Below are 27661 nucleotides of genomic sequence, written 5' to 3' on the forward strand. Positions count from 1 at the left end.
CTGTTTGCTGTACTTTGAACCTGAGGCTAGAGGGGAGTCCTCTGAGCTCTTTAAGTTTGATTATCCTGTAAAGTTATTTTCCATACTGATTTTACAGAGATGATTTTTACCTTTGTTCTTTAATTAAAAGCCTTCTTTTTAAGAACCTGATTGATTTCTCCTTGTTTTAAGATCCAAGGGGTTTGGATCTTGATCCACCAGGAGTTGGTGGGAGGAAGGAGGGGAATGGTTAATTTCTCCTTGTTTTAAGATCCAAGGGGTTTGGATCTGTATTCACCAGGGAATTGGTGAAGAGTTTCTCAAGGCTTCCCAGGGAAGGGAATCCACTTGGGAATGGTGGCAGCGGACCAGATCTAAGCTGGTAGTTAAGCTTAGAAGTTTTCATGCAGGCCCCCACATTTGTACCCTAAAGTTCAGAGTGGGGAAGCAGACTTGACAGCAATAAAAAAAGATTTTTTTCTATTTATTTTATGTTTATAAAGATGTTGTTAGACTGGCGCTATTGGTGACTGGCATTTTATTAGCTTTCTGCTAGTTCATAGCATTTTTAATTCCCTCTACAGAACTGAGTTGTTCTAAGCTTACCTCAGGGTCCCTCTAATGCAAACAAATGAGTCTTTTAAGTAATCATCAATTTGCTCTTGACTAGCCAGTGGAGAGGACTAAAGTTTAGAGGACTATAAAAGCAAAGTCTCTGTGAGAGGGAGGCTGAAAATCCTCAGCTCTCAGTGTACATCCAGGAAGTTTTATTTTTTCCCTTTCTGCTCTTTTCTTTTTAACGTCGGTTTTTCCACCTCCAAGCCTCAAAAATCATAAGCCAGGTCTCAAAAATCACCAGTTTTTTTTAAAAATAGTAAACTTTTGGGAGAAGGGTAGTTATATATGCCTTCTGTTTTCTGAGACTTTGGCTGTATTTGGATCAAGTTTTCAAACTTTTCTCTGCAGCCATGAAGAAACTTACTCTGCTTTAAAAATGAAAGGTCTGATTTTGCCATAATCACTTGACTCCAGAAGCTGGGGCTTTAAAAAATCACGAGACACTGTAAAATCACAGGAGTTGGCAACATTGTTATTCAGAGACAAAACAGACAGTACACACCTCCTTTCACCTCTCTGTGTTCATCCTTTTATTTCCTTTCCTTTTATAACATATCAGCTCTTTGCTGCTGTCTCCATCAAGAGCTGTCTTTTTCTAGACAGGATTCAAAATGGAGGACTGGTCATTTATGAAAGGGGCTTCTCCTTCAGGCAGGGTTATATGAATTAGATGGACTATAATTAGTTTTCCTATTTTATTTTATTTTTGTATTGTGGGAGCTCCCAAAGGTCCAAGACAGGAACATAGCCTCATGATACTAGATGGTCATAGAATCATAGAATATCAGGGTTGGAAGGGACCTCAGGAGGTCATTTAGTCCAACCCCCTGCTCAAAGCAGGACTAATCCCCAACTTTTCTATATATAGAAATATATAGGAAGACACAGTCCATACCCCAAGAGCTTGCAATCTAATTGGAAACAGGACACAGGTAGGTGTAACAAGCAATAGAGTGAAGGTGGAGAGGAAGGATGAGGGTAACAGTGATGAGATCATATGGTTTCTATGATGAGGTGTACCACAGCCACTAAAGGTTTAAGAGCTAGGCTAGCTGCCTCCTCAGCTGTTGCTAATTGCTGGGATAAGAAGGCTACAAATAGGACACACTGAGTAGTTGTTAGAGAGACTGAGAGCTACTAAGAGGAGGCTGCCCAGTAGCAGACTGGTGGGAAGCTGTGTAAGGAGTTAGACTTCCGCTGAGTGAAGACTGGAGAAAGGAGTTCAGTGAAAGGTGCCTGTGCAGAGAGAGGTAGGAAGCAGTCCAGAGAAGCAGCAAGGGATTGTAAGGAGTAGATTCTAGCTGCTTAAATGCAGGCTCCCTGGGCTGGAACCCAGAGCAGTGGGCAGGTCTGGGTTTCCCCCAGATGAGGGGACAGGAAAGCTTCCCTGAGGAAGAGTGGGCAAGGAATATAGAGCTTGGGCTGGGCCTAGTGACCTAATGCAGGCCCATTAGCCTTTGGGACTTGTACTCTTATCCCTTCTGGAGTAGTAGTAAATGACCTGGCCAGAGGGCTGGAGTTGTGTAAAGAGGCTTACTGTTGCCAGGCCAAGTAACTGTCTGGTGTGGTTAACTGAGATGGGGCTGCTGTCACGCCTGGCCATGAGGAGATGCGCTGGTCAGTAAGTGACTGTGGCAGTTACATAAGCTGACTGAGGCTGTGGCTTCACCATTTCCAGCTCACGTAGACACGATGGCGCTAGCTCAATGAAAATAGCAGTGTAGCTGTGATAGCACGAGCAGAGGTGGCATGGGCTAGCTGCACTAAGTATGTACCTACAGAATTCAGGCTGGTTTTACTTGGCACGGCTAGCCTGTGTGACTGCTCTTTGCTGCCCAACACTATCATTTTTAATGTGCTAGGTCCATGAGAGTTAGTGCAGGTATGTCTGCCCAAGCTAGGAATCACATCCCTTGCTCATAGGGCCCTACCAAATTCATGGTCCCCCTTCGGTCAATTTCATGGTCATATGATTTAAAAAATGGTAAATTTAATGATTTCAGCTATTTAAATCTGATATTTCACAGTGTTGTAACTGTAGGGGGCCTGACCCTAAGGAGGAGGGTTGCAGTGTTGCCACTCTTGCTTCTGCGCTGCTGCTGACAGCAGCGCTGTCTTCAGAGCTGAGCTGCCAGAGAGTGGTGGCTGCTGGCCGGGAGCCCAGCTCTGAAGGCCGCAGCACAAAAGTAAGGGTGGCGATACCATACAATGCCATTGTTACTTCTGCATAACTGTGTTGGTAGCAGTGCTGCCTTCAGAGCTGGGCGCCCGGCCAGCAGCCACTGCTCTCTGACCACCCAGCCCTGAAGGCAATGCAGAAGTAAGAGTGGCAATACTGTGACCCCCCCCCCCCACAATAACCTTGTGACTCCCCCACCTCCTCTTTTTCGGTTAGGACCCCCAGTTTGGGGAAATGCTGGTCTCCCCTGTGAAATCTGTATAATACAGGGTAAAAGTACACAAAAGACCAGATTTCACAGGGAGAGATCAGATGCATGGTCCGTGACATGTTTTTCATGGCTGTGAATTTGGTAGGGCCCTACTCATAGTATGCACACAGCCAAAGCATGCAACCTGATTGTGTGGTTAATTCAGTAGGTGTTTTCTTATATAACAGCATTCTGTTTCCTGCTGTGCTACTCAACCTCCCTGTCACAGCTAGCTGAGTTCTCTTTAGCATCCCAGCAGAAGTTGGTCTTGAGAAAGGATTTAAAGGTGGAGGGGGTAGTGGGCATGGGGATTGCCTCAGAGAGGAGGCAGCATGAACAAATGTGCTGAGGTATTGTGGGAGAAGCAGACAAATGGGCATTCAAGGGGGCATTGCTGGTGAATCAGAGCAGCAATGGGCAGGGGTGATGTGCATAGGGATAAAATGATAAGTAGGGAGGGGCGGAGTTCTGAAGAGCCTTTAAGGAAAGAACAAGAAACTTAAATTTGGGTCTATTTATATATGTCAACTCATTGAGCAGTCAGTCTGGTTTAGTTCTGGAGCAGCTGTAGAGACCCAGAACACTTGCATGGGGCTGGTCAAATACTTGTCTTCATCCATCTACACACATACTATCAGTTGTATTATTCATTTACACTTGCTGTTTAAAGTCACTTTTCATATATAAAACTCACCTGAGCACTATACATTGCACTCTGAATGATGATGGAAATTGTTCTGTTCTTTACCACTTCTTGTCTTCCATCACAAAAGACACTGGGACACCCCTTACCTGTGCCTTGTGAATACCTGCCATCTTTCTAATGCAGTTTCCTGGCTCTCTTGGAGCAGGTTTTTGTCAGCTTTGTTTCCTTTCTTGAGGAAAGAACCTGTAGAGAATCTGAGTGAGTGAATGGTACATTCTGTTACAATGGCATTCTTTCAAAACAATAACAAGTAGCACCTGGAATCTCCTACTTGAATGCCATAGGACCTATTTGGCACACAGGCAGTGAAAGAGTCTCTGTGCATAGAAAAAAGATTCCAAGTGAAGTATTTGAGATCTATTTCAGAGAAACAGATCTTTATGGTAGGCACTTTCACAGGTTCCTGTTTTTAGCACCCTTCATGTGGCTAGTACGAAGAGTCGCACTGTTAATAGGTAACTAGTCCCTTCATTAGTGATTCAAATGTACCCACTTCTGAGATAAAATATGAGTACTGTTTAAACAATACACAGCAACACTGCATGCTAGTATAGGACAGGAAGTGAAGAAGAAAATGTGTAGAGGGAACTTTAGTAGACAAGATGAAATAACCAAGTTGAAATTTGTTCAGCATATTACCTTTTGGCATGGCTAAAAATGCCCTGGGATATTAGTGAGTTGACATCAAAACTGAAAGATGATACCTCGTACTACACAGTGACTGTAATATGGCTGAGGTATTTAGTTCAGCAAGAATTACTGACTCACCATCACACCTTTCTGTATAACCCTGGATTTTTTTTTGAGAGGTCCCAGAGTATTTATCAAACCCAGCATTGCTTGTTTTATGACATGTAATGGGATGGCAGCCCAAGGAGGCATGACTGCAGGGCTGTTGAATGTTTTTGTTCAAATTTACCTTGTACAGCTATAAACATTTCAACAGTGATGTTTAGATAAATAGAGAACACCCAATTGAATCTAGGTACTCTAATAAACCTGTTGGCAAACTTGGTGGAGATTGAGAGGCTAAATGGTCCCGTGGCCTTCTGGGGTTGGCACATTCATGATGTGAATGTGTTAATACTGAAGCCAACCACTTGTGGTCAATTGACCCTCTGGTCAATTGTCCTTAGAACTGAAATGGTCAAAATGCTGCTAGGTGAAAATGACCAATGTAACCTTGCACCAGAGTATTCTGTGTGTCGACCGCAAATGTAAAACTGGTAAATGGAATGTTTGAATGTTGTCCAAAACAGCTAAGCAAAGGCCTGAAATTGTGGCCATTATGTCATTTTAGTTCATGCTTAATTTGCAGATATCTTTTGGGAGGAAAAAAGAGAGAGAAGGCAAAAAGGGCTGTCTAGTCTAAGGATGCAGACCAAATACAGGATTCACAGGAGGAATAAGATCATACTAACTGGGGGTATTCAGGATTTTGTTTTTCAAAGATCTGTAACACTCTTGAAAGCACTAGAGAAAGTGACTAGTTAAGGCATTCCTTTGCTAAGCCTGTATTCCTTATTTGCATGCCATGTTGTTCGTGAAAGGACAGTAGCTAAGGCCTTGGCTACACTTGGCAAATCACAGCACTGCCACGGCAGCACTGTGAAGTGCGAGTGTAGTCGCGCCGCGAGAGCTCTCACAGCGCTGTAAGTACTCCACTTCTCCGAGGGGAGTAGCTTGCAGCGTTGCGAGCAAGCGTGCAGCGCTGCAGGCACTGATTACACTGGTGCTTTACAGCGCTGCGCTCGGGGGGAGGGGGGGGCGTTTTCACACCCCTGAGCGCAGCAAGTTGCAGCGCTGTACAGTGCCAGTGTAGCCAAGGCCTGAGATTTCCCACAGCACAGTGAAGCACTGAGGGAATATAAATAAGCAAATAGGGGGCTTGAGAGGACTAAGGCACTAATTCTGGAGTTTAAGGTGGCTGCGGAGCCTCACATCCTAAGGAAGGGAGGCAGACATAAGATCAGCACCTCAGAGTGTGCCTTAGAAACCCAGAGCTAAAAACAGTGACCTGACTCTGCCCAGAACCAGTTGGCTTAGGAGCATGTGGGATCCAGCATTTGGGGCCACTCTCAATGGACAGTCCAGAGTGGGGAACAAGCCTTGTAACAGAAGTGGCAATACACACACACACACACTCTCTCTCTCTCTCTCTCTCACTCACTTTCATTGTACAGCTTTTTGTTGCACATGCTGATGCTCTCTTTTTGTGAAATGATACCATGTTACGATTCTCGATGTTTTGAGACCAAGGATTTTTTTTTAGGACCTGTATTGTAATCTATCTAGCCAAAAGTTTTAAAACAAAACAAAACATGTAAAATGATCATTTAATCTAGCTTTCTACCAGTTTCTGGTAGCAGACACACGGCAAATAGAACCAGAAAGAACAAGATGCAGACTTGGTTTTTCAAATACTATGTCTTCTCTCAAAATGAAAATGGTTCACAACATTGTTGATGATGAAAGTGGGTTCTTCATTGCTTTGTGATGATCCTTCTTTAGTCTGTAGGTGGGGTGAGAAAATACTTGTTAAATGGATTGGAAGCTCTTTTTCATTGTTACAATAAATACTGCAAAAAACATTTGGGGCAAAATTCTTTCTAAGCTGTACCACGAGTCTGTATTTCATATGATATACTCCTACTTACAGATCTCCCACTGCTGTCACTTGGAACTAATATGTAATAGAGCAGAGGTGGGCAAACTACGGCCTGCAGGCCACATCTGGCCTGCGTGACCGTCCTGCCTGGCACTTGAGCTCCCGGCCGGGGAGGCTAGCCCCTGGCCCCACCCCCTCTGTCCCCCCTTCCCCTGTGAGAGCCGCTGGCCTGCCCCGGTGCTCTAGACTGCGCGGCGGCATGTCTGGCTCTGGCTGGGCGGTGCGACTGCCAGTCATGGTGCACTGAGTGGCATGGTAAGTGGGCACGGAGTGGGAGGGTTGGAGGGTTTAGGGGGGGAGGGATAGCTCAGTGGTTTGAGCATTGGCCTGCTAAACCCAGGGTTGTGAGTTCAATCCTTGAGGGGGCCACTTGGGGATCTGGGGCAAAATCAGTACTTGGTCCTGCTAGTGAAGGCAGGGGGCTGGACTCGATGACCTTTCAAGGTCCCTTCCAGTTCTAGGAGATGGGATATCTCCATTATTGACTATTGATTGACTTGATAAGGGGCAGGGAATCCTGGGGGGCAGTCAGGGGACAGGGATCAGGGGGCGGTTGGATGGGGTGGAGGTTCGGGGGGGCAGTTAAGGGCAGGGGTTCCCAGGGCAGTCAGGGGACAAGAAGTGGGGGGGGGTTGGATGGGTCAGGAGTTCTGAGGGGGGCAGTCAGGGGATGGGAAGTGGGAGGAGGTGGATGGGGGCAGGGGCCAGGCTGTTTGGGGAGGCACAGCCTTCCCTACCCGGCCCTCCTTACAGTTTTGGAACCCTGATGTGGCCCTCAGGCCAAAAAGTTTGCCCATCCCTGTAATAGAGGTATACACAGTGGTGTTAAGTTTTCACAGGCATAAAATGCATATCTCTAGACTGAGACTTTCAAAGCAAACTAAGGAGATTTAGACACCCAACAATTCCCATTAATTTCAATGGAAACCATTTGGGCTTTGCGCATCTCCGCCTCTGTCTATAATGACCTATTTTGACTTCTGTTCTCTCTTTAATCAAAGTCTCCATAAGAGAGGTGTGTGTGTGTGTGTGTGTGTGTGTGTGTGTGTGTGTGTGTGTGTGTGTGTGTGTGTGCGCGCGCATCTCATCCATTACAGTCTGCAGCAACTCTGAGGACAATATGTCAGCTGAATTCTGCACACAGGGATTGTTCTTAGAAAAGTAAAGGTGTGGCATGCAGAAAATGAGACGCATAATTACACATCATACAAACAAATCTCACTAAGTGGCCCCCTACTAATGTGGGCACTTTTCCACTTGCACCAAAAAAGGGTCACATCTTTCCTATTCTCAGCAAATATGAATAACAGATGTTGTGATGTCAACTATTACTAATACCTAGAACCAGCTTATGTGGCTGTTCTTCCTGTCATCCTGGGTAGCTTCCATGAATGTCAAAAACTATTACCCTTCACTTCTAATCTAGTTAAAGAACTGCTCTCACCATGACTACAGCTATCACAGGTGACTAAATTATGCTCATTTTGGAGGTTTAGAATCTCACGGTAGGTAAGATGTTTCTGAGGAGTCTGGTGGTTTCACATTTCACACTCGACAAAACCAGAGGAAAACATATGCTCAGACTAAAAAAGAAGCCTTGGCAACTGCATTTTGAGTGAGTGCATTTCACCAGTGTTCCTACAGATCATTGCTGCTTATAACAGATTGTTCAAGCCATTTCTAGAGTCTTGTACCCAGAGACAGATGATGTAGCTAACAAAACATCTGGTACGTTACTGTTAATTAGAAACTGAAAATGCTTTCTGTGTGTGTGTGTGTGTGTGTGGGGAACCTATTTATTTCAAGTTATAGATGACATATATACAAAAGATATATATCTTGCATTACACTTAACTGAGAATGGGTTTCCTTCATCCAAACATTTTGAGCTCAATACCTTACACAGAAAAACTGAATTGAGATGTTTCCTATATGTGCACAGTCCAACTTTCAAATGCAGAAAAGTAGGAATAGGCCTATTGGCTCAAACAGACACCCCATCTAGCTCAGTGTTTTTCTTTGAGAATGGGCAGTACAAGATGCTTCAGAGAAAGATGCAAGGCACCCTATAAGGAACAAGTATGGAATAAACCTGTCCATAGGGAAATTTCTCCCTAACCCTAGGTGGTTATTCCCTGAACATGTCTTATTAGACATTTTATGTGAATAATATTCTTTTGAATCCTGCAAAGTATGTAATTTTAATGGTATCTCACAGCAGTGAGTTCCACAGGTTATTTTAGACATAGGTAAAAATGGTATTTCTTTTCATCTATTTTAAATCTGGTGCTGTCCTAAATTTCATAAGCCATTCCCTTGTTCTAATATTATAGGATCTCCCAATCTCTCTCTTCTATACTGCTCATTATTTTAGATTTCCCTATCATGTTGCTTTTCATAGGCATCAGCGTTACTGCAATACACATTGCTATGTCAGGTTCAACTTTTACAACAGACTTATTCTGAGGTGAATTGTTACCTGAACTTGATGCAGAATTTAAAAAAAAAAAAAAATTTTTTTTTTAACATGTCACTGAACTGGTTAAGAATAAACTGCAGTTTACACTTCACAAAAACCTGGGTGTTTAAAGGACAGAAGGCAGCAGAAGCAGTGCTTCCTGCATTTGTGCATTAACAGAGGTATATATTATGAGTTATATTCTCATCCTTAATATTCATCCACAACATGAATTGCAAGCGCTTTTTTTTTATCTTGAGTTGAGATCTTTCTAAACAATGGAGATGTTAAACCTTCCCTGCTCCCACCCATCCCCCAATGGGGGAAGGGTGGAGGGAAGGAGGATTTTCATAATGTAACTTTATTTAACATTTCTTTCCAGCTCTAATTTTTCGTAGAAATGTATGGGTACACCAATGGTACTGCTGTGGTGCTGTTGCTGATTGTTTAAAAGATGAGACAGGTTGCCCTTGTAGCCAAAATATTTGGCATGGTCCTTTTTGTTTGGACCATGAGGACCAGGGACGTGGCCCTGAGACTCTTTTTTTTGGCTTCAGTGGGTGCTGGATCAGGAATCTAATGCTGACATGTAGTGCTGTCTAGTTTAGCATTCCATATGAGTGGAAGTGATTAACATGGTTGAAGAGGATGCTGTAAACATGGAGAGGGAGATGATTGCTGGTAGCATAGGAAAGGAACCAGACGTTGTCGTCCTCTTTCCTGTTTAAATCTATTTAATATGTGTGTTTCCTGCAAATTTTTTCCATGAAATTATTGTGCTAAGTGCTCTCTCCTTCTGATGAAGGGATTGGGTGTGATCCACAACTGCTAAGCTAATTGACCCACAACACCATCAGCATGGCTTTTGAAATGGGCTCCTCTCACTGAGGCGCTTGCTTTGACAATCTGCCTTCCTGGTGGTAGTGTGCTGTCCAGAAAAAACACTATTAAATATATCAGTTTTCCAAATTTCATCTCCTAGCCTCTCTATCTTTGACTCCAGTGGGTTTGGATTTGTGCTGCTGCACAAGAATAATACTTATAAAACCAAGACAATAAGAACTGCTATACTGGTCCCTCTAGCCCAGCATCCTGTATTCCCACAGCGGCCAGTGCCAAATAGTTCAGAGGGAGTGAATAGAACAGGAAATCCATCGAATGATCCATCCCCTTTCATCCACTCCCGGCTTCTGGCAAACAGAGGCTAGAGACACCCAGAGCATGGGTTTGCATCCCTTGGCTAGTAGCCATTGATGGACCTATCCTCTGTGAACTTATTTAAAACCCCGTTATGGTTTTGACCTTCACAACATCCCCTGGCAACAAGTTCCACAGGTTGCTGTGCACTGTGTGAAGAAGTACTTCCTTTTGTTTTAAACCTGCTACCTATTAATTTCATTGGGTGACCCGTGGCTCTTGTGTTATGAGAAGGAGTAAATAACACTTCCTTATTCACTTTTTTTCTACACCAGTCATGGTTTTATAGACCTTTATCATATCCCCCCTTAGTCATCTCTTTTCCAAGCAGAGAAGTCCCAGTCTTTTTAATCTCTCCTCCTACGGAATCTGTTCCATACCCCTAATCATTTTTTTTGCCCTTCTCTGTAGCTTTTCCAATTCGAATATCTTTTTTGAGATTGCGTGACCAGAAAGGCACGCAGTATTCAAGGTGTGGGCATACCATGGACTTATACAGAGGCATTATGATATTTTCTGTCTTATCTATCCCTTTCCTAATGGTTCCTAACATTCTGTTAGCTTTTTTGACTGCTGCTGCACACTGAGCAGATGTTTTCAGAGAACTATCCACAATGACTCCAAGATCTTTTTCTTGAGTGGTAACAGCTAATTTAGACCCCATCATTTTATGTGTATAGTTGGGATTATGTTTTCAATATGCATCACTTTGCATTTATCAACATTGAATTCCATCTGGTATTTTGTTGCTCACTCACCCAGTTCTGTGAGATCCCTTTTGTAACTCTTTGCAGTCTGCTTTGGACTTAACTATCTTGAGTAACTTTGTATAGTCTGTGAACATGGTCAGCTCCCTGTTCACCCCTTTTTTCCAGATCACTTATGAATGTGTGGAACAGTGTTGTATGACAATTGCCTGTTACCATCAAGATGTTGTCATCACCTTGTGATGCAGTATTCTGTATGATCCAACATCAGTATGAAGACACAGGGTCTGGGAAGACTCTCACTGACTCACAATGACAATGCTGCCATGCAGAGGCTGAAATAAATTCAAGACCCTAAGGATACGTCTACATTGCAAAGAAAAACTCATGGCACTAAGTCTCAGAGCCTGGCTTCATTGACTTGGGCTCACAAGGCTCAGACTGCAGGGCTAAAAATAACAGTGTAGATGTTCCCACTCAGGCTTGAGCCTGGGTTCTGACCCTGCCCTCTGTGCTGGGCTTCAGGACCTGAGCCCCAAGCTGAGGCCAACCGTGTCTGCTGCTATTTTTAGCCCCATGAGCCCAAGTCAGTTGACTTGAGCTCTGAGACTCAGTGCTGTGGGCTTTTCTTTGCAGTGTAGACCTACCCTCAAGGGCCTGGTTTCCAGAGGTTATGAGCCCTTCCATTTCCCACTGACTTCAACTGATGGTGTAAGAATTCAGCGCACTGAAAATCCAGCCTGAATTGTCTTACAATCCAAAGCTGGATGTGGAAAACAGCTGTGAAATTTGAGGTTGTTACACTGTTTGGGCAACTCTACCTCCTTGGGCCTGAGTGGACCCAGGACCCAGGTATTGTGACTTTATTACGTTGGAGACTGCTAGAAAGTTAAATGGGTACTTTTTGCTATTTACCTGCCCTGAATCAGACCCCTTGGTACTACAGTTAATGCTACTGCAGTCCCTTTTTAAATAACTAAAGAAATATAAAACAAAATTAAAACTTCTTGACATCTTCTATATTGTCACAAGAAAAATGGTCCTCATAATTGCTGGCTGAGAGAATCCTAAATAATGAAGCATTCCATAGATGCATGCTGTTTACTAGAATGTTTCCATTGAATGTAATAATGCTCACATATATATTTCATCCAGAATAATCAATGTGAGTGTGAAATATGACTAAATTATGTCTGGAAAATGATTGAACCAATGTTTTATTGAGATTTCAAAGAGTGGAAATGCAATTTTTGGTGTCTTGTATATTTTAAAGGCGTGAATAAAACATGATTTGCAATGAACAACTTGGTGCCTCCTAAAATAAATCTCATATTTGCTGATTCTCTTTTTTTCAAGTGCAACAACATTACATTCCTTAGCACAGATAAATATTAATTAATCAGTAATGAAAACTTAGGGATTTATGGCACAGTCTCTTATCAAACTAGAACAAGATAGACTATTATTGCTGTCATAAAGTAGCTTTGAGGAAAAAGGTTATACTATGGAAGCTTAAGAGGGAAAGGATACAGAAGTTTCCTTTTTGCATTAGGTAACTTTTTGAATGGAGGAATTTTTTTTTTCTGGGCCTCACTTAGCAGTCTCAGACAATGTTCTATAAAAAGCTCATTATGACAATGTATTTTGCTGTCACTCCTCCAGAACAGGTGCAAAATAATCATCTGACCAGAAAATAACTTTCTAACTGGATATTCGCCTTTAATTACAGTTGCATTTGCTGCTGTACAACTCATACCCGTAAAGGGTCAAGTTCCGGTCTTACCCCTCTAACTCTGGCCTCAGTGGAGTTACCCCTGGTTGCCGGGAGTGAGAGAGAGGAGAATCAGGCCCAAAGAGGGCAGACTGCTTTGTTTCATGGGGAGACAAATAGGGGCTTGTTTACACAGTCACATAATGTGCTTTACAAAGGTGTAATTTCTATAACTTATTACATGTTAATTGGTCCCTGTAGACTACACTAAAGGTTCTCTAGTGTGCCTTAACAGAGTCCTGTTTCATACAGCGCTGCATTACAGAGCACCAGCAGGGTCTACACAGATCAATTAGTGCACAAAATATTAGTGTGCTTTAGTAATGAACTCTGAGGGTGGGAGGTGACTTACTCTACTGTGCAGACAAGCCCTAAAACAGTAGAGCCTGATTCTCCACTGTCTTGCACCTTGTGTAGCCATTTCCTCCTGTGTGAAGTTGGTATAAAATGCTACTGAATCAGACCAGTAGCATTACGTACCAGCTTCACACAAATGTAAATGGCTCTACAAGGTGCAAGACATGGAGAGTCAGGTCTATTGCATGGCACCTGGCTCTGAGACTCAATGCTAAATGTTAAGGCATGAGCTTCAGGCACAAGAGCATCTGGCTAATCTAGGCATGTGTAGCACTGATGTAGCACCTTTCACACAAGCATCTTGAGTCATCTGAGGCCTAATAAATAAAGCTTCATGACATCCTCTTTATTACTGGTGCTGATGTGGAGGAAGGCAGGGAAATCTGACTGGACTTTCAGAGCTCAGGGTAGGCTTGTAGGGCTTTCCCTATTTTTCAAGGGTAAAGGATTGCCCAGTGGTCAGCGTGCTGACCTGAGACTTGGAGACCTGGATTCAATTCTTTGCTTCACCACCCACAGCTTTCCTATGTGACCTTGGGCAAGTCACCTGGTTGCTTTGTGCTCCATTTGCCAAATGGGGATAATACTTTCCTAACTTACAGGGGTGTGATAAGAATGAATACCCTAGAGCAGGGGTTCTAAAACGTCATTGCACTGTGACCCCCCCCACCCCATCTGACAACAAAAATTACTACACGACCCCCACAAGAAGGAACCAAAGCTTGAGCCCACCTAAGACCCACCACCCTGGGTGAGGAGGCCAAAGTCAATGCCCCACCGCCCAGGGCTGAAGTCCTCAGGCTTTGGATTCATTCGCAGGCGGTGGGGCTCAGGCTTCGGCTTCAGCCCTGGGCCCAGAAAGTCTGTCAGCCCTGGTGACCCCATTAAAATGGGGTTGTGACCTACAATTTGAGAACTGCTGCATTAAAGTCTAAAGGTGCTCAGATATATGATGCCCATTACTACACTGAGTACCTTGTATAGTAACTACTGGTAACCATTTTTACTGATGGGAATGCTGAGTAAAAAGTTAAATGACCTATTCAGGGTCCTAGACTCAGTGTCAGCCCCAAGATTTATTTCTTCTTTTGTCTGTGTGTGTACATGGTCCCAAGCATTGTAATATCTGAGCCCAAGACTCCTAATTCCCATCTCCCTCCTTCCAATGCTTTCCCCTGGTGTAACTATCCAAGCCCTAAAGAAAACTGTACTTACCCCTTCTTTCGTTGGATGGCAGTATAAGTCACCGATGAGATGAATATTAGCACAAGCACCGCTGCCATGGCACTTAAAATTATAGCAACAAGCAGGATGTTTGGCTCTGGCTGTGAAGTATCAATGAGCATTTTCTCTGTAAATGCTAGAGATCCGTTATTGGGCTGTGGATTGATGCCCAGGAGTTTACACATCAGTGGATAAATGTGGATACTGTCAAAGGGCTTAGCTAAGTAATTCTCTTTGAAATCAGGACCAAAAGCTCTGAATATTGTCTTCATGTCCATATCCTCATTGTCAAATCCATGATCTCCTTTGTTAACATATAATATAAACCTCTGGGGAAAAAAAACAACAATCAGTTTTAGCTTTATCTAGTGCCTTTCATCCCAAAGGCACTCTCAAACTTAATATCCCATACAGCTGTCACTTAGGCACTAGTCCTATCTGAAGATGCTTCTGCTTCTGGGGTGAAATACAACTGCTATATAATAGCACACAGCAATACAAACAAACTTAAATGAGGCAGTGAAGGAAAATACAGTAGCCAGCTGAAACTGCAAGGGAATTAAGGGAGGTGGAAGGCAATTTCAGTAAGAAATGTGTGAAGAAAAGCATTAGGTTCAAGAATGTGCTTTTGTGTTAGCTAATTGATGCATTAGATTGGCGTAACACTGAGCTTTGACAATTCCAGCTCATGTGTCTCTTTAGATTTTCCAGATAACACCCCAAAACATCCACTTTCTTTGTTTTATTAAAATATGGAGCCAAAATGTTGTCGTAACTCTGACAATGGTCAATACACCTGATTCCCCTCTGGATGCTAAGGCCAGATTGTGCCTTGATTTATGCAGCAGGGCAAGGAAGCAAGGAGCACCTTATGCTTCCTTGTGCTGGTTATCCAGGTCATGGGAAGGATAGCTGTCTCAATGGGGCTGCTACATTGGCTTCCACCCAGCTGTTGGAGTGGGTAGAGCCTTTGCTCCTGCCCTCACAATGCACTGGCTTGCATAGCTATGTGGGCACAATGGGGAAAATATGCTGTAGCAGGTATAGGCCATCTCCAGGGGAAGTATCTGCACAGCTGGGGAACTGGGAGGCAGATTGTGACTCTGAAAGTCACAATCTGCTTCCTGAAGTGCTCCTGGAGCAACACAACAATGCTCCGCCTTCTGCTGGAGGCTTATGGGAAAGCCACAGATGAGCTAACTTGTTTTAATATTAGGGGATTGTGATAATGCAGGACATGTAAGATTGCCAAAAATAACAGTGGTGTGAGTATCATTCCACCAAAGCTTTGCACTCTATTACTGGGTTTATGGCTTTAACCTGATTCCATTTATCTTGATATGCAGAAAGGGTGACTTCCTAGAAAAATCTTAGGACAAGGTGGTTTGCATTCTTAAAATACTTGCAGTGATCCATTGTAGAAAATAGGTATTGCTCCAAAAATGTTATAGTGCAATTTACCAGAACCGTAATACACAAAGATAACAACAAATGTTAAATAGTCTAATCCAAATCTCCCGTCTGATTTAAATTCTAACCATGAGCAGCCAGCAAACCTTAGGAACTGCCTCACTGGCCACTGTACATCCCTGTTGCTCCATAAAGTAGCTGTAGGCTCATTATTTTGGCTCAGATTAAGCTGACCAAAACTTCTGAGGACAAAACTGGAAGTTATAGTGTAGATTATTGAGTGTTTGTCTACCACTTATAGGACAAGCTCTATAGCTTTTTATCTCCCCCAAATCTGTCATGTAACTATCAGTCCAACAGAGGGGAAAAATACTCGTTATATCAATATGGGCAAATGGATACTCATTGCATAGAGGTATCCATGTGGGGAAGAGAATGACAGTGTTTTTGCACAGCGACTGAAGGAAACTCTATTTTAGCAACAGGGAAGAGCTGATCCCTTAGTATGTCTTTTTAGAGTCAGGGAAGGGATATTACTTTCTAGAATTCTGAGGATGATTTTTCAAAGTCCAATGGAAACAAATTACTCACAATTATACAAAGTGGTAATCTGAGGCTCAGAGCCATTAAGCAGGTCTCCCAAGGTCTTTCACACAGCAAGTGAGTGGGGAAAAAAGAGAATAGAACGTGAGATACCTGACTTCCACTGCATTTGCTCTCCTCATTAGACTGCCCCATCACACCTACTGTATAAACTGATCTAGTTTTCTAAATAAAAAACTCAACCCCGCAAACTAATTAACAAACAGGTGGTGGTTTGTCTGCTGTAATTGAAGTTACGTTCCAATTTCCTTTTCAGTTGCTCATAACTTTCTCAAACACGCTTCTATGTGTGTCCACAGTGAAAAGGAGAGCGGGCGAATCCCCAAACACATCATTAAAGTTCCACAGCGTCCCCTGCCTCTGAAAAGAGCAAATGCTGGGCTGAAGCTTAAAAGAAGTGGCTGAGCTTAAAAGGACAAGAGGGCTGGCAACCCCACAAGAATACACCAAGTCAGTAAGGCTTGCAGGGATAAGTGAACAGCAGCAGAAGATAGTTGGAAGGGGGAGCAGGGAGGAATAAATACACCAGGGGGAAAAGTCCATGAAAGAAAATGGCCTCACTTTAGGTACAGAGACCCAGTGCCAGCAGGCCGATAGGTTACCACTTGCTGCCATCATCCATGGGTGGAGGTAAGCAAGAGGGGAAAAGGGTTTGAGCCTCTGACAGGCACTCAGAGGAGTGACCGGGAACTCCGTAGAAGTTACTCCATAAGAGACAGAAATGGTTCTGAGAAGGCAGGGCTCTATGCCCAATTGACAAAGAAGTGGGTTGTAGCTTGAGCTTAGCCTCTTCTGTATGACACTGATGCCTCTGAGACCTCAAAAGTGAAACCTTGAGGGTGGGAAGAAAAATTGCTGCTGCTAGCGCAGAGGGCCCATTCCACAAGCATGCAGGTCCATTGCTAAGCAAGCCGTGAATGAAATTAATAGTGGTTTAAAATAGTTCGTACTCCTTTTAAAAATGTCTGCCACAAGAACAATGAAGACAAAGTTTGGATAGCTGTCACGTGGTGATGGATAGTTTATAAAAGAGATAAGGAGCAGTCTAGGGATTACATGGGACATCTGAGCATAAAGAAATCAGGTGTGTTCCTACTTAATATTTTTAGAGCTACAAGAGCAGAGTATTAATGAAATGTTCAGCTAGTACTAAAACTGGGGGAGGCATGGTGAGAGGAGATAAATAATGCAAAAGGGATCTGAATAGACTAGACATGTGGGCAAAGTAAATAACAGTGAGATTCAAGGTAGAAAAATGCAAATAAATACATTTAGGGGGAAATAACCCCAAACACACATGCTGCATGAGAAGGAGAAGCCTGGAAGGCAATAAAGCCCTTGGCACGATAGTGGGCTGTAGGTGAGGTAAGAGTTTGCTGTGTAACATGGCAGTAAAATACAGCTATGGTTGTCACATTCAAGGGCTCCATATGGCATGCAGGGGGGTGCTAGTTTCTCTCTCTGTACAGTTCTTGGGACAACCACATCTAAAATACTACTATTGGTTGTGGGCACCCTATGATCAGATGCTGAGAAGTTGGAGGGGGTTCAGGGAAGGGCTCTGAAAGTGAGCATGGCGCTAGAGGGATTGATCACAATGAAAGGAATACAAAAATTAAATATTGGTTAAAGTAGGATGGGTAAGCGACAGCTAGGATTGTTGGTGGAGACATAGTTGTCTAAAAATACCTGGCACATGACAATACAAGGAGAGAGAATTTGTTTAGGATGGACCAAATAAGTCTAATTAGGAGTAATGGGATGAAATTGCCATTGAACTTCCTGACAGTGAGGTCTGTTAGGTTGTGGAATAGTCTCCCAAGGGAAGTAGTTCTGTCACTTGGACAATTTCAGACCAATCTGGATTAGCTTAATAGGTCTTTTCTCTCGTTAACTTCTAAAATTCCAAGTTTGATTTAAGGTCTGCTGAGGTCAATGAAGCTCTTTCAGTTTGCATCACAGAGGCTGTGGCCCAGGAAGCTCTGCTTCATGGGCATATTCTCCCATTCCACTCAGCCCAAGAGCTTAGCTGTCAGCCTTGGGAAATGGATGAGTCTTAGCCAAGCTGTGCATATGTAGCATTTTCTCTTCTGAAGAATATTCATGATAAATTCATAGTTGTCCTGAACTGAGCTATCTATAACTGAGCCTCCTTAACAACTGTCTAATTGAAATACATTAAAAAGTCATAGAGAGATCCTAATGCACGTGCACGTCCACATTAAAAAAATCATAACTTTCAATCTACTTAACTGATTTATTTTTTAAGACTCAGAGAGAACTACAAAGTGGTCAAGTGTGCAGCTTCTAGGACCAGCTGTTTTGGAGTTGCATGGTCACAAAAATTTTATATGAATGTGTGGAAAAATTGTAACTTGTTCATATGTGCATAACTCAACTAGAGCTCATCCAGTTCCGCTCAAACTTTTCCAACAAATGCAAATTTGGACTATGACCAACACTGATAAATTTCTACATAAAATAGATTTATTTAAGAAAATAATAAGCAGGGGAGGTATGCACGTTGAAAGTCATCTTATTAAGTGATTTGCACGTATAGTACTCCCAATCTGAGGCTTATGCAAAATTAGTCCTCTACAATTCCACCTAGGATAGTAAAAACAAAACAAACAAAAACAAAAAACACCCAACCCTCATTTTTATAAAGAATATTTTTAAATAGGAACGTCTAACTGACACATTGCAGAACTCCAGCAATTCATCTGAACCCAGATGGCTATGCAATTGGAATTTTAGTTAATGGAAGTTTTATTCTAGTCCTCTGAATGAGGACGGAAGTCTTTGGCTCATAGCAAGTATAGTGTGAAGAGATGATATCCATGGATGAAGATATTGTTTCTCTTAGAGAAAAGAATGATAGTTTTAAAAACAAGCTCCCTGAAAGTGCATGGTACTGTGGTAGGATGAGAGAAAAAACAAAATGCTAGGGAATGTGTGTGATTTGGGTTTTGTAAAGGATCGTGTCCATGTAGTTAATAATGTAAATTTTCACAGGAAATGAATTTGATGTGAAAATCTGTCAATCATTTTATGTTCTTAAACCTGCAAACTTATAGGTGAACACAGTGTCTCACCAGAATCCTTACACTTGCCTGTATTTTGAGATTCAGCTATGTACTATAGAAGACATGGCATTCAGATGCCATAATTTATTAACATGAAATTGGAAAGATGAATTGAAGATATCATTCTTACTGGCCTTCCTAGAATAAAATGCTGGCTGAATATAAACTTGACATGCATCTGACGAAGTGGGCATTCACCCACGAAAGCTTATGCTCCAATACATCTGTTAGTCTTAAAGATGCCACAGGACTCTCTGTTGCTCATAAACTTTACTGGAACTCATTTAGGGCCTGATCTGAAGCTCACTGAAATCAATGGTGGGATCTTGGGATTTTTTTTTTAAACCCTTCAGACTCCCTTTTCATCAAAGACTGTGAATGGCTATCCAACTACAGAAACAGTTTCTCCTCCTTTGGTGTTCACACCTCAACTGCTAGCAGAGCACCTCACCCTCCCTGATTGAACTAACCTCGTTATCTCCACACTGATATATACCTGCCTCTGGAGATTTCCATTACTTGCATCTGAAGAAGTGAGGTTCTTACCCACGAAAGCTTATGCTCCCAGTACTTCTGTTAGTCTCAAAGGTGCCACAGGACCCTCTGTTCCTTTTCATCCTGTTTCTCTAAGTGAGCACCTCAAAAGACGAGGCATTTTAAATCCCCCAAATGGCTTAACGTTTTGATTGTCCACAAGGTTCCATTGGTCAGAGGTTTTAAGGCAAGTGAATTGTTCCAAATTCCAAACCAGAGTCCTCAAAGCCTGCTAAAACTCAAAGATTCATTAAGTAAAATGTGTGGGGCTCATGTGGCTTCATGGCAAAGCTTAGGTGGCACACTCGATAAGTCTGTTTTTTAATATGGGCTCCATCGTTTCATAGATTTCAAGGGACCATTTGATCATCTAGTCTGACCTCTGTATAACACAGACCAGGGTATTTAACTCAGTTACTCCTGTATTGAGCCCAATTACTTGTGTTTGACCAAAACATGTCTTCCACAAAGGCACCCAATCTTGATTGGAAGACATCAAGAGACGGAGAATCCATCTCATCCCTCAGTAGCGATGAAAATGTTCTGTTGGTTTAATTGTTATTTTCCTGTAATTAACAGGATAAAATAGTATGTACATATTTATTTATATAGTAGTTGCTCTTAGGATCCCAGTCATGGACCAGCACCCAATTGCGCTAAGCACTGTGTAAACGCCATGTTAACAAAAAAGAAGTCCCTGCCCTAAGAAGCTACAATCAGTACCATAGGCTAATACATCCTTATTCAGGATATGGTAAAAATACATGTTTTATTTACCAGCACTGGAAATTGCTTAATTTATTATGGAGCAAAACAAACACCAATTACAACTTGTGAATAATACTGTAAAGTGACTTGTCTGTGGAATCTTCTAAAGGTTACTCTATGGCTGCCAAGAAACCTGATTATGGTTTTAGATTCAGTAATGAACTTACCCCATTAACACTATAACCAGGGTCACCATAAACAAGGATTGGTAAAACTCGTTCATTTTTCGCATAGTGGAAGTGTTCAGGAAACTCTTCTTTTTTATACACCCTTAGATGAGGATGAGCATTCTTCAGTGCCTGATATAGTTCCTCTTCTTTTCCTACTTTGGGGGTTATCATCCCAAAGCCACCATAGTCCAATATGTCAAACTTGACCAAGTTGCTGAATTTGATGTAGTTGGACAATAAGATCTCCTGTACTTCAGGTTTCTTCTTTACTGTAGTCATACCATGATCAGATGTAATGATGACATTCAGCTTATTCTTCAGGTTATGTTTCTCAATAGCTTCTACAAGGTAGCCAATGGTCCTATCAATCTGTTGAATGATGATCTTCCTGTCTTCTGTTTCAGGGCCCTTTGCGTGCCCCACTTTATCAGGTTCTCCATAGTAAAGTGTGACAAAATCAAAGTTCTCTTTGGTAAACCAGCTCATAACCATATCGATGTTTTCTCTCCACTCTGTCTCATTGCTGTCAGGATGATCAAATGACTCTACTAGAGTTCTGTGGACCGACTGCCCCTTGTAAGTGGCACCACCGCCAGGATAATGGAATGAGGCTGTTTTTTTCCCCTGAAAAATTGAATAGATGGAAGGTGATATTTGTACTATTAATAACAGGGCAAAATCTATAACGTCAGTTACTTCTGACAGCTGCGTACCATACCTGTATATTAAACAGATTTCAAAACATAAGAGCTAAGTGTAGTGTATGAAATATAAAATTATAAAATTCAAGAAAATGTAGATGAACATAGCTCTTAGGACAAATACAAAGCATATATCTTAAAAATAACATTTAACATAATTTGATGGCATATGTGAAATAAACTTGCAGTCTCATCTTAGTTCTTAACGGATGAATAATGTGTAGATTGACTGTATATATCCACTCTCAGCCCTACTTCCTCTCTACTTGTCCCCCAGATCCTCACCAAAATATCACTGCTATAGATACCATTGGAACATTGGTGGTAGACTCACTATGAAATGGTAAAGTTACATGGAAAACCAACTATCTTCTCTCTCATTCCCTCTATCCAGAGTTACCCCATCCAAAAAAGGATTGAAGCATGTTGGCAGTGCATCATGAAAGAAGCTCATGCTGCAACGAGGAAGATTTCAGGCTGTACACCTGGAGCCATATTGACTGAAAAATGTTACGGCATGAAATATATCTTTAGTGAATTATGTGCACATCTGGATGATAGAATATTAGTGTTTGCTATTCAAGGAAACTAGAAATATTGAAGAACAAAACTAGAAGGGAGAGTGAGAATTTGGATTGGGTTGTGCAGGAACATTGACACAGGCAGAGCGAGATTGGGAGTTGAGAATTATAATTAGGGAAAGGTCTAAACTGATGACTTTGGATCTGAATCCAGATCCATCTTGGAGTTTATGCCAAGTTCAGAGAGATTTACATCTAAAATTACCTGTTTGCCCTTTTAATAGTGGTAAGCTTGCATCACACAACTGGATCCAGGAAGGTCAACCCCAAATATTCAACATTCATGAGTCAGGCCTCCCAAAATCATCGGACTAATAAAAATCATAAGTAATGTTGGATTCTTTTCATTTGTCTTGTGGTTCTGAAGCAATTGGTGTTCATGTTTTCCAGCTTTCCTCTGCCACCTTGAGGGCTAGAAATTGAATCTTTAATGAAAGCAGAGATTGTCATGAAATAACATGAAGCTGGGGCTTTAAGAAAAGCACAGGATAACATGAAAGACACAACAGGTCACCAACCAAAGTTCCTATTTACAGTGAATATGACTATTGGTTGGTGGCCTGTCTGCAACCACATTACATATTATATATTCTTTCTTTCTCCTCTCACAGCCTCAGGGCATAGAGTGTCCATGTTTTCTCCCACTTATTTTGGGCTTGTGCTGGTTTGTTCAGGCTTGAGTGTCATGTTGATGAATTTGGCTTCTCTCTCTATTTTGCATAATATTTCTTTAGGTTACCTACTTTTTCTCTTTCCAAGTGGTATCTGTATTATCACTTGCCATGGAGGTCATGTTGGTGGCAATCTTAAAACCTGTTTTAAATATGGGCACTGTAATTATCTTACCATATTTGGTGCTTTAGATTGGTTTGTTCTACTTAGAATTTCCGTTGTTGCAAGAAACTCTTTCCAATGGACTCTGAACATCTTCCGTAGGCATTTACTTAGAAATTGATAAGATCAACTCATTCTGATTGTTCATTTCCATGACTCTGCTCCAGAAAGTAGGACACAGATGATGCCGGTGTTAAAAATTTGAATTTTTGGTGACAATACCAATTTTTCCAAATCTGTTCAACTTTATTATATGGCACTATGAATTATTTATATTGATGCTGTTGGTGGGCATTCTGCTTTATAGACATCAAAGAAAACATGTTTTCCCCCACTCGAGGAGCTTTCAATATAAATGGTCAGAATACAGACAAAGGAAGGAGGAAGGGAAGCGCAAACAAGCAAAGGGATTGTGCGGTATATTTGGCCACAATCTGATTAGCTCAAGGTCATTGGATTTGTTTTTATGTTTAAATTATAGTGTGAGATAAATTTAAATGATGATAAGGTGAAGCATGTGAGCAGGGATGGATTCTGAGAGGTGAAGGTGCTTTCTGTACATAGTGCTTACTTATCTCCAATAAACATGGCCCTTCATCTGTGGGGCATGCAATATAATTTGAGCAGATGCATTATACACATGTAAGGGTGAGCCCTGCTCTAAAGCTCCCAGACTTTAAACTCTCATTCATTCCACTGAAATCAGTGGCAAGAGTCCTATTGACTTCAATGAGGTAAGCTCAGGACCAGAGTCAACAGCGATCTGCAATGAACGGCTAAGGGAAAGAAGTGGGTATTAAGGAGGGATTGGGTGGTGGAGAGACAGGCGCATGGCACCTGGGAAGTGGCGGGGTGTGGGAGGGGAATCTTCAAGTCACCACCTGCCTGTTGCTGCAAGAGAAGTGGGGGCCAACCTCTTGTGCTGGGATCAGCGCATTGTCAGCATTTCATTTATTATCCATTGGGCTATTGTCCAAATAAGCTGGAGGCCTCAGAGCTATTAGGGTCCCAGTCACTGATGGGTTTTGTGTGCATTATAGTGAGTTTCAGCACTTTAAAAATGCTTTACAGAGCTTAACTAATTAATCACATGAACAGTTGATCAATACATAGTATTATCTCAAATTTACACACCAGGCAGAGACGTTAAATGTCAAGATCATGACCAAGAACTAGGATTAAAATGCAAGTGAGTCTCTTGCCTTTCAATTAGTCTAAATCCACAGGCCCATGCGGCCACTCAAGCTAGTGAGCTACTCCTCCTTGTAGCCTGTTTCATTGACCGCATGCTGGGTAATAACACAAAAGGACTCTATGCTTGTAAAACTAAACTGGCTCTTTATTAACAGAACTGTTTGAAGCGCTGCTGCAACTGCAGCTAGCACTCTAGCCATGTGCACATAGACGGACTTCTTTGTACCTCTTCCAAACTCTTTTCTTCTGCAACCTGTGCTCCTTCCTTCTAGTTCCATGCAGGTTACCATATAGCCAGGGGTCACAATGGCTGCTCAGCAGGGAAGCCTGCTCAGCTGCAGGCAACTGGCTGGAGGCAGCTTACAGCATCCCTGGCTTCTTTTTAGAATTGGTTTGAGGCTCTCCCAGAATTCAAGGGACCTTGGGGTCATAGATTTCATACACCGAAAAGTCTGTCATGGACCAGTGTTAGGGAAGAGGGTTGTGAGGAACCTATGGCTTCTGGAAAAGTCAGTCAAAAATTTGCATCCCTTGCAATTAGTTTACCATCCCAAGGTCCTCTCTCTTTGTAACCAAAAGGGTCAGAAACATATTCTCCATTTAGTTACTCCAGTTGTCACCTGTGTAACTTCTTGAAATCACTAGTGATATAGAGAAGTAAAATGGAGCTACACACTGGAAAACCAGGCTCACTGGTTTGTTATGAAAATTGAGATTAGCCATGATATTTCTAGGTCCCAAAAATCAGGGGATGAGAAGAGGCAGAAAATATGGCTCTAATTATGCAGAAAATATCAACTGAAGAAGGAACAAAAAGCAAGCAGCACATATTAAATAAGAATTTTATCAATTGCACTGCCAAGGGGCTCAGATTTCATTTTTACACACACACATATGGCACATGAAGTATATTTTCATTGTTATATAATTAAAGACCTTTGATCCCTGCAATTTATTTGACATTTCACTGTGCTTCAGATTTTCTTACTTGCTTGGAGGTCACCATTGGCATGGTAATTCCCTAGTTGATTTTAAAGAACCCCGACCCAAAATGTGAAATTGGCTTTTGTTTCTGCCACTCTCTGATTCACACTCTTGTACAAACTCTCAGATTATACTGGAGAGAAGTCGCACAAGACCCTGTACTTATTCCATTGAGCATGTTCATAATGCGATATTCTGATATGATGCATGTCCTGGAAAGCTGCTGAAAATCAAGGTTCTTTTAAAGAAACATGTTGCTGCCAAGTTAAAGAAGTATGGGCTGGATGAATGGACTGTAAGGTGGATAGAAAGCTGGCTAGATCGTCGGGCTCAACGGGTAGTGATCAATGGCTCCATGTCTAGTTGGCAGCCGGTTTCAAGCGGAGTGCCCCAAGGGTCGGTCCTGGGGCCGGTTTTGTTTAATATCTTTATTAATGATCTGGAGGATGGTGTGGACTGCACTCTCAGCAAGTTTGCTGATGACACTAAACTAGGAGGCGTGGTAGATACACTAGAGGGTAGGGATCGGATACAGAGGGACCTAGACAAATTAGAGGACTGGGCCAAAAAAACCCTGATGAGGTTCAACAAGGACAAGTGCAGAGTCTTGCACTTAGGATGGAAGAATCTCATGCACTGCTACAGACTAGGGACCGAATGGCTGGGTAGCAGTTCTGCAGAAAAGGACCTAGGGGTCACAGTGGACGAGAAACTGGATATGAGTCAACAGTATGCTCTCGTTGCCAAGAAGGCTAACGGCATTTTGGCCTGTATAAGTAGGGGCATTGCCAGCAGATTGAGGAACGTGATTGTTCCCCTTTATTCGACATTGGTGAGGCCTCATCTGGAATACTGTGTCCAGTTTTGGGCCCCACACTACAAGAAGGATGTGGAAAAATTGGAAAGAGTCCAGCGGAGGGCAACAAAAATGATTAGGGGTCTGGAGCACATGACTTATGAGGAGAGGCTGAGGAAACTGGGATTGTTTAGTCTCCAGAAGAGAAGACTGAGGGGGGATTTGATAGCAGCCTTCAACTGCCTGAAGGGGGGTTCCAAAGAGGATGGAGCTCGGCTGTTCTCAGTGGTGGCAGATGACAGAACAAGGAGCAATGGTCTCAAGTTGCAGTGGGGGAGGTCTAGGTTGGATATTAGGAAACACTATTTCACTAGGAGGGTGGTGAAGCACTGGAATGCATTACTTAGGGAGGTGGTGGAGTCTCCTTCCTTGGAGGTTTTTAAGGCCCGGTTTAACAAAGCCCTGGCTGGGATGATTTAGTTGGGAATTGGTCCTGCTTTGAGCAGGGGGTTGGACTAGATAACCTCCTGAGGTCCCTTCCAACCCTGATATTCTATGATTCTATGTCTATTTTAAAGTGGTTTTCTATTAAATGCAGTGTTAATAGCTCATTTTTGAGGTGTAGTCTATAGGTATAGGTACATAAGTCATAGGTATGGATTAAGGTAGTAATGCAAAGGCTTACATGTATTGAGCCTGTAAAGACAATATCTTAGCGAAACTAACTAAGGCATAAGCCCCCAAAAGCCTTAGCATAAGCAGCTAACCAGTGATACCTTAAGATCTAGGGTTACTCCTGGTTAGCTGCATATGCTAAGGCTTTTGGGGTCTTATGCCTTGGTTAGGGCTTGTCTACTCTTACTGTGCCGCTGTAGTGCACATTGAAGATGTTACCTATGCCAATGGGAGAGCTTCTCCCGTTAGCATAGGTAGTCTACCTCCCCGAGGGGCTCCAACTATGTCGATGGGAAAAGCCATCCCATTAACATAGCGCTGTATACACCAGGGATTAGGTTGGTATAACTGCATTGCTCAGGGGTGTGGATTTTCCACACCCATAAGCAATGTAGCTATAGCAACATAAGTTTGTCATGTAGACCCAGGCTTGGTTTGGCTAAGCTATTGTCTTTACAGCTTGAGACATGTAGGCCTTCGCATTACTGCCTTAATCCATACCCACGGTTTACCTGTAGGCTATTTCAGATTAGACTAGCACATCATAAGCCACCTATGAAGTTAATTCTCACTGGGCAGGAGAAACAGCATGTCTAAATTGTCGAACTATGACAGAGCATTCTTTCTGCTATTGGAAACTGAGGAACAGTTCCCTGAATGTTTGCCAGTGGCCTGCCACTCATCTGGTAAGTAGGTTTGATCTTTACAGGTCTGATCTAAAGTGCATTGAAGTCAGTGGAAAGGATCCCACTTATTTCAGTGAGCTTTAGATCACAGATTTTATGGCCAGAAGACTGTGATCGTTTAGTCTGATCTCCTGCACCTACCCAGGCAATAGAATTTCATCCAATGATTCTTGAACTGAGTCCATCAATTTGTGGTTAAATTAGAGAAGATATTTGAGAAAGAGATCATACTGGAAGACTTCAAATGATGGAGAATCCACCATATCCCTTGGTAAACTGCTCCAATTACCTTCATTGTGAAAAGTGTACATTTTAGTCTCATTTAGAAATTTGCTGACCTTAGCTTTTCAGCCTTTGGATCTTGTCTGCTGTTTCAAAGAGACCTCTGGTATTGGAGACCTGTATGAACTAGAAATTGTCTATTATGTTTTGCCATTTGCCTCTTAAGCCCATGAGGAAATGTACAATTTTGTGATGTACAGAACCTCACAGAACTGCTATCATAGGGTATTGGCTTTCTATGAG

At 42.3% G+C, this 27661-nt stretch overlaps 1 protein-coding gene across 1 annotated transcript in view; it reads right to left on the reverse strand.

The window, feature by feature from the left end:
• Positions 1–6049: 6049 nt before the first annotated feature.
• Positions 6050–27661, reverse strand: part of LOC101943849 (ectonucleotide pyrophosphatase/phosphodiesterase family member 7-like) — a 52381-nt gene continuing 30769 nt past the window's right edge. Inside the window, exons 3-5 of the mRNA XM_008162607.4 lie at positions 20683–21309; positions 14106–14443; positions 6050–6244 (exon numbers count right to left, since the gene is read on the reverse strand). Coding sequence (XP_008160829.4) covers positions 6184–6244; positions 14106–14443; positions 20683–21309 — 1026 coding nt within the window. The 3' untranslated portion in view covers positions 6050–6183. The remainder of the gene's footprint in view (positions 6245–14105; positions 14444–20682; positions 21310–27661) is intronic.

This window comes from Chrysemys picta, chromosome 10 (assembly GCF_011386835.1).
Source record: "Chrysemys picta bellii isolate R12L10 chromosome 10, ASM1138683v2, whole genome shotgun sequence".
Taxonomy (NCBI): domain Eukaryota; kingdom Metazoa; phylum Chordata; order Testudines; family Emydidae; genus Chrysemys; species Chrysemys picta.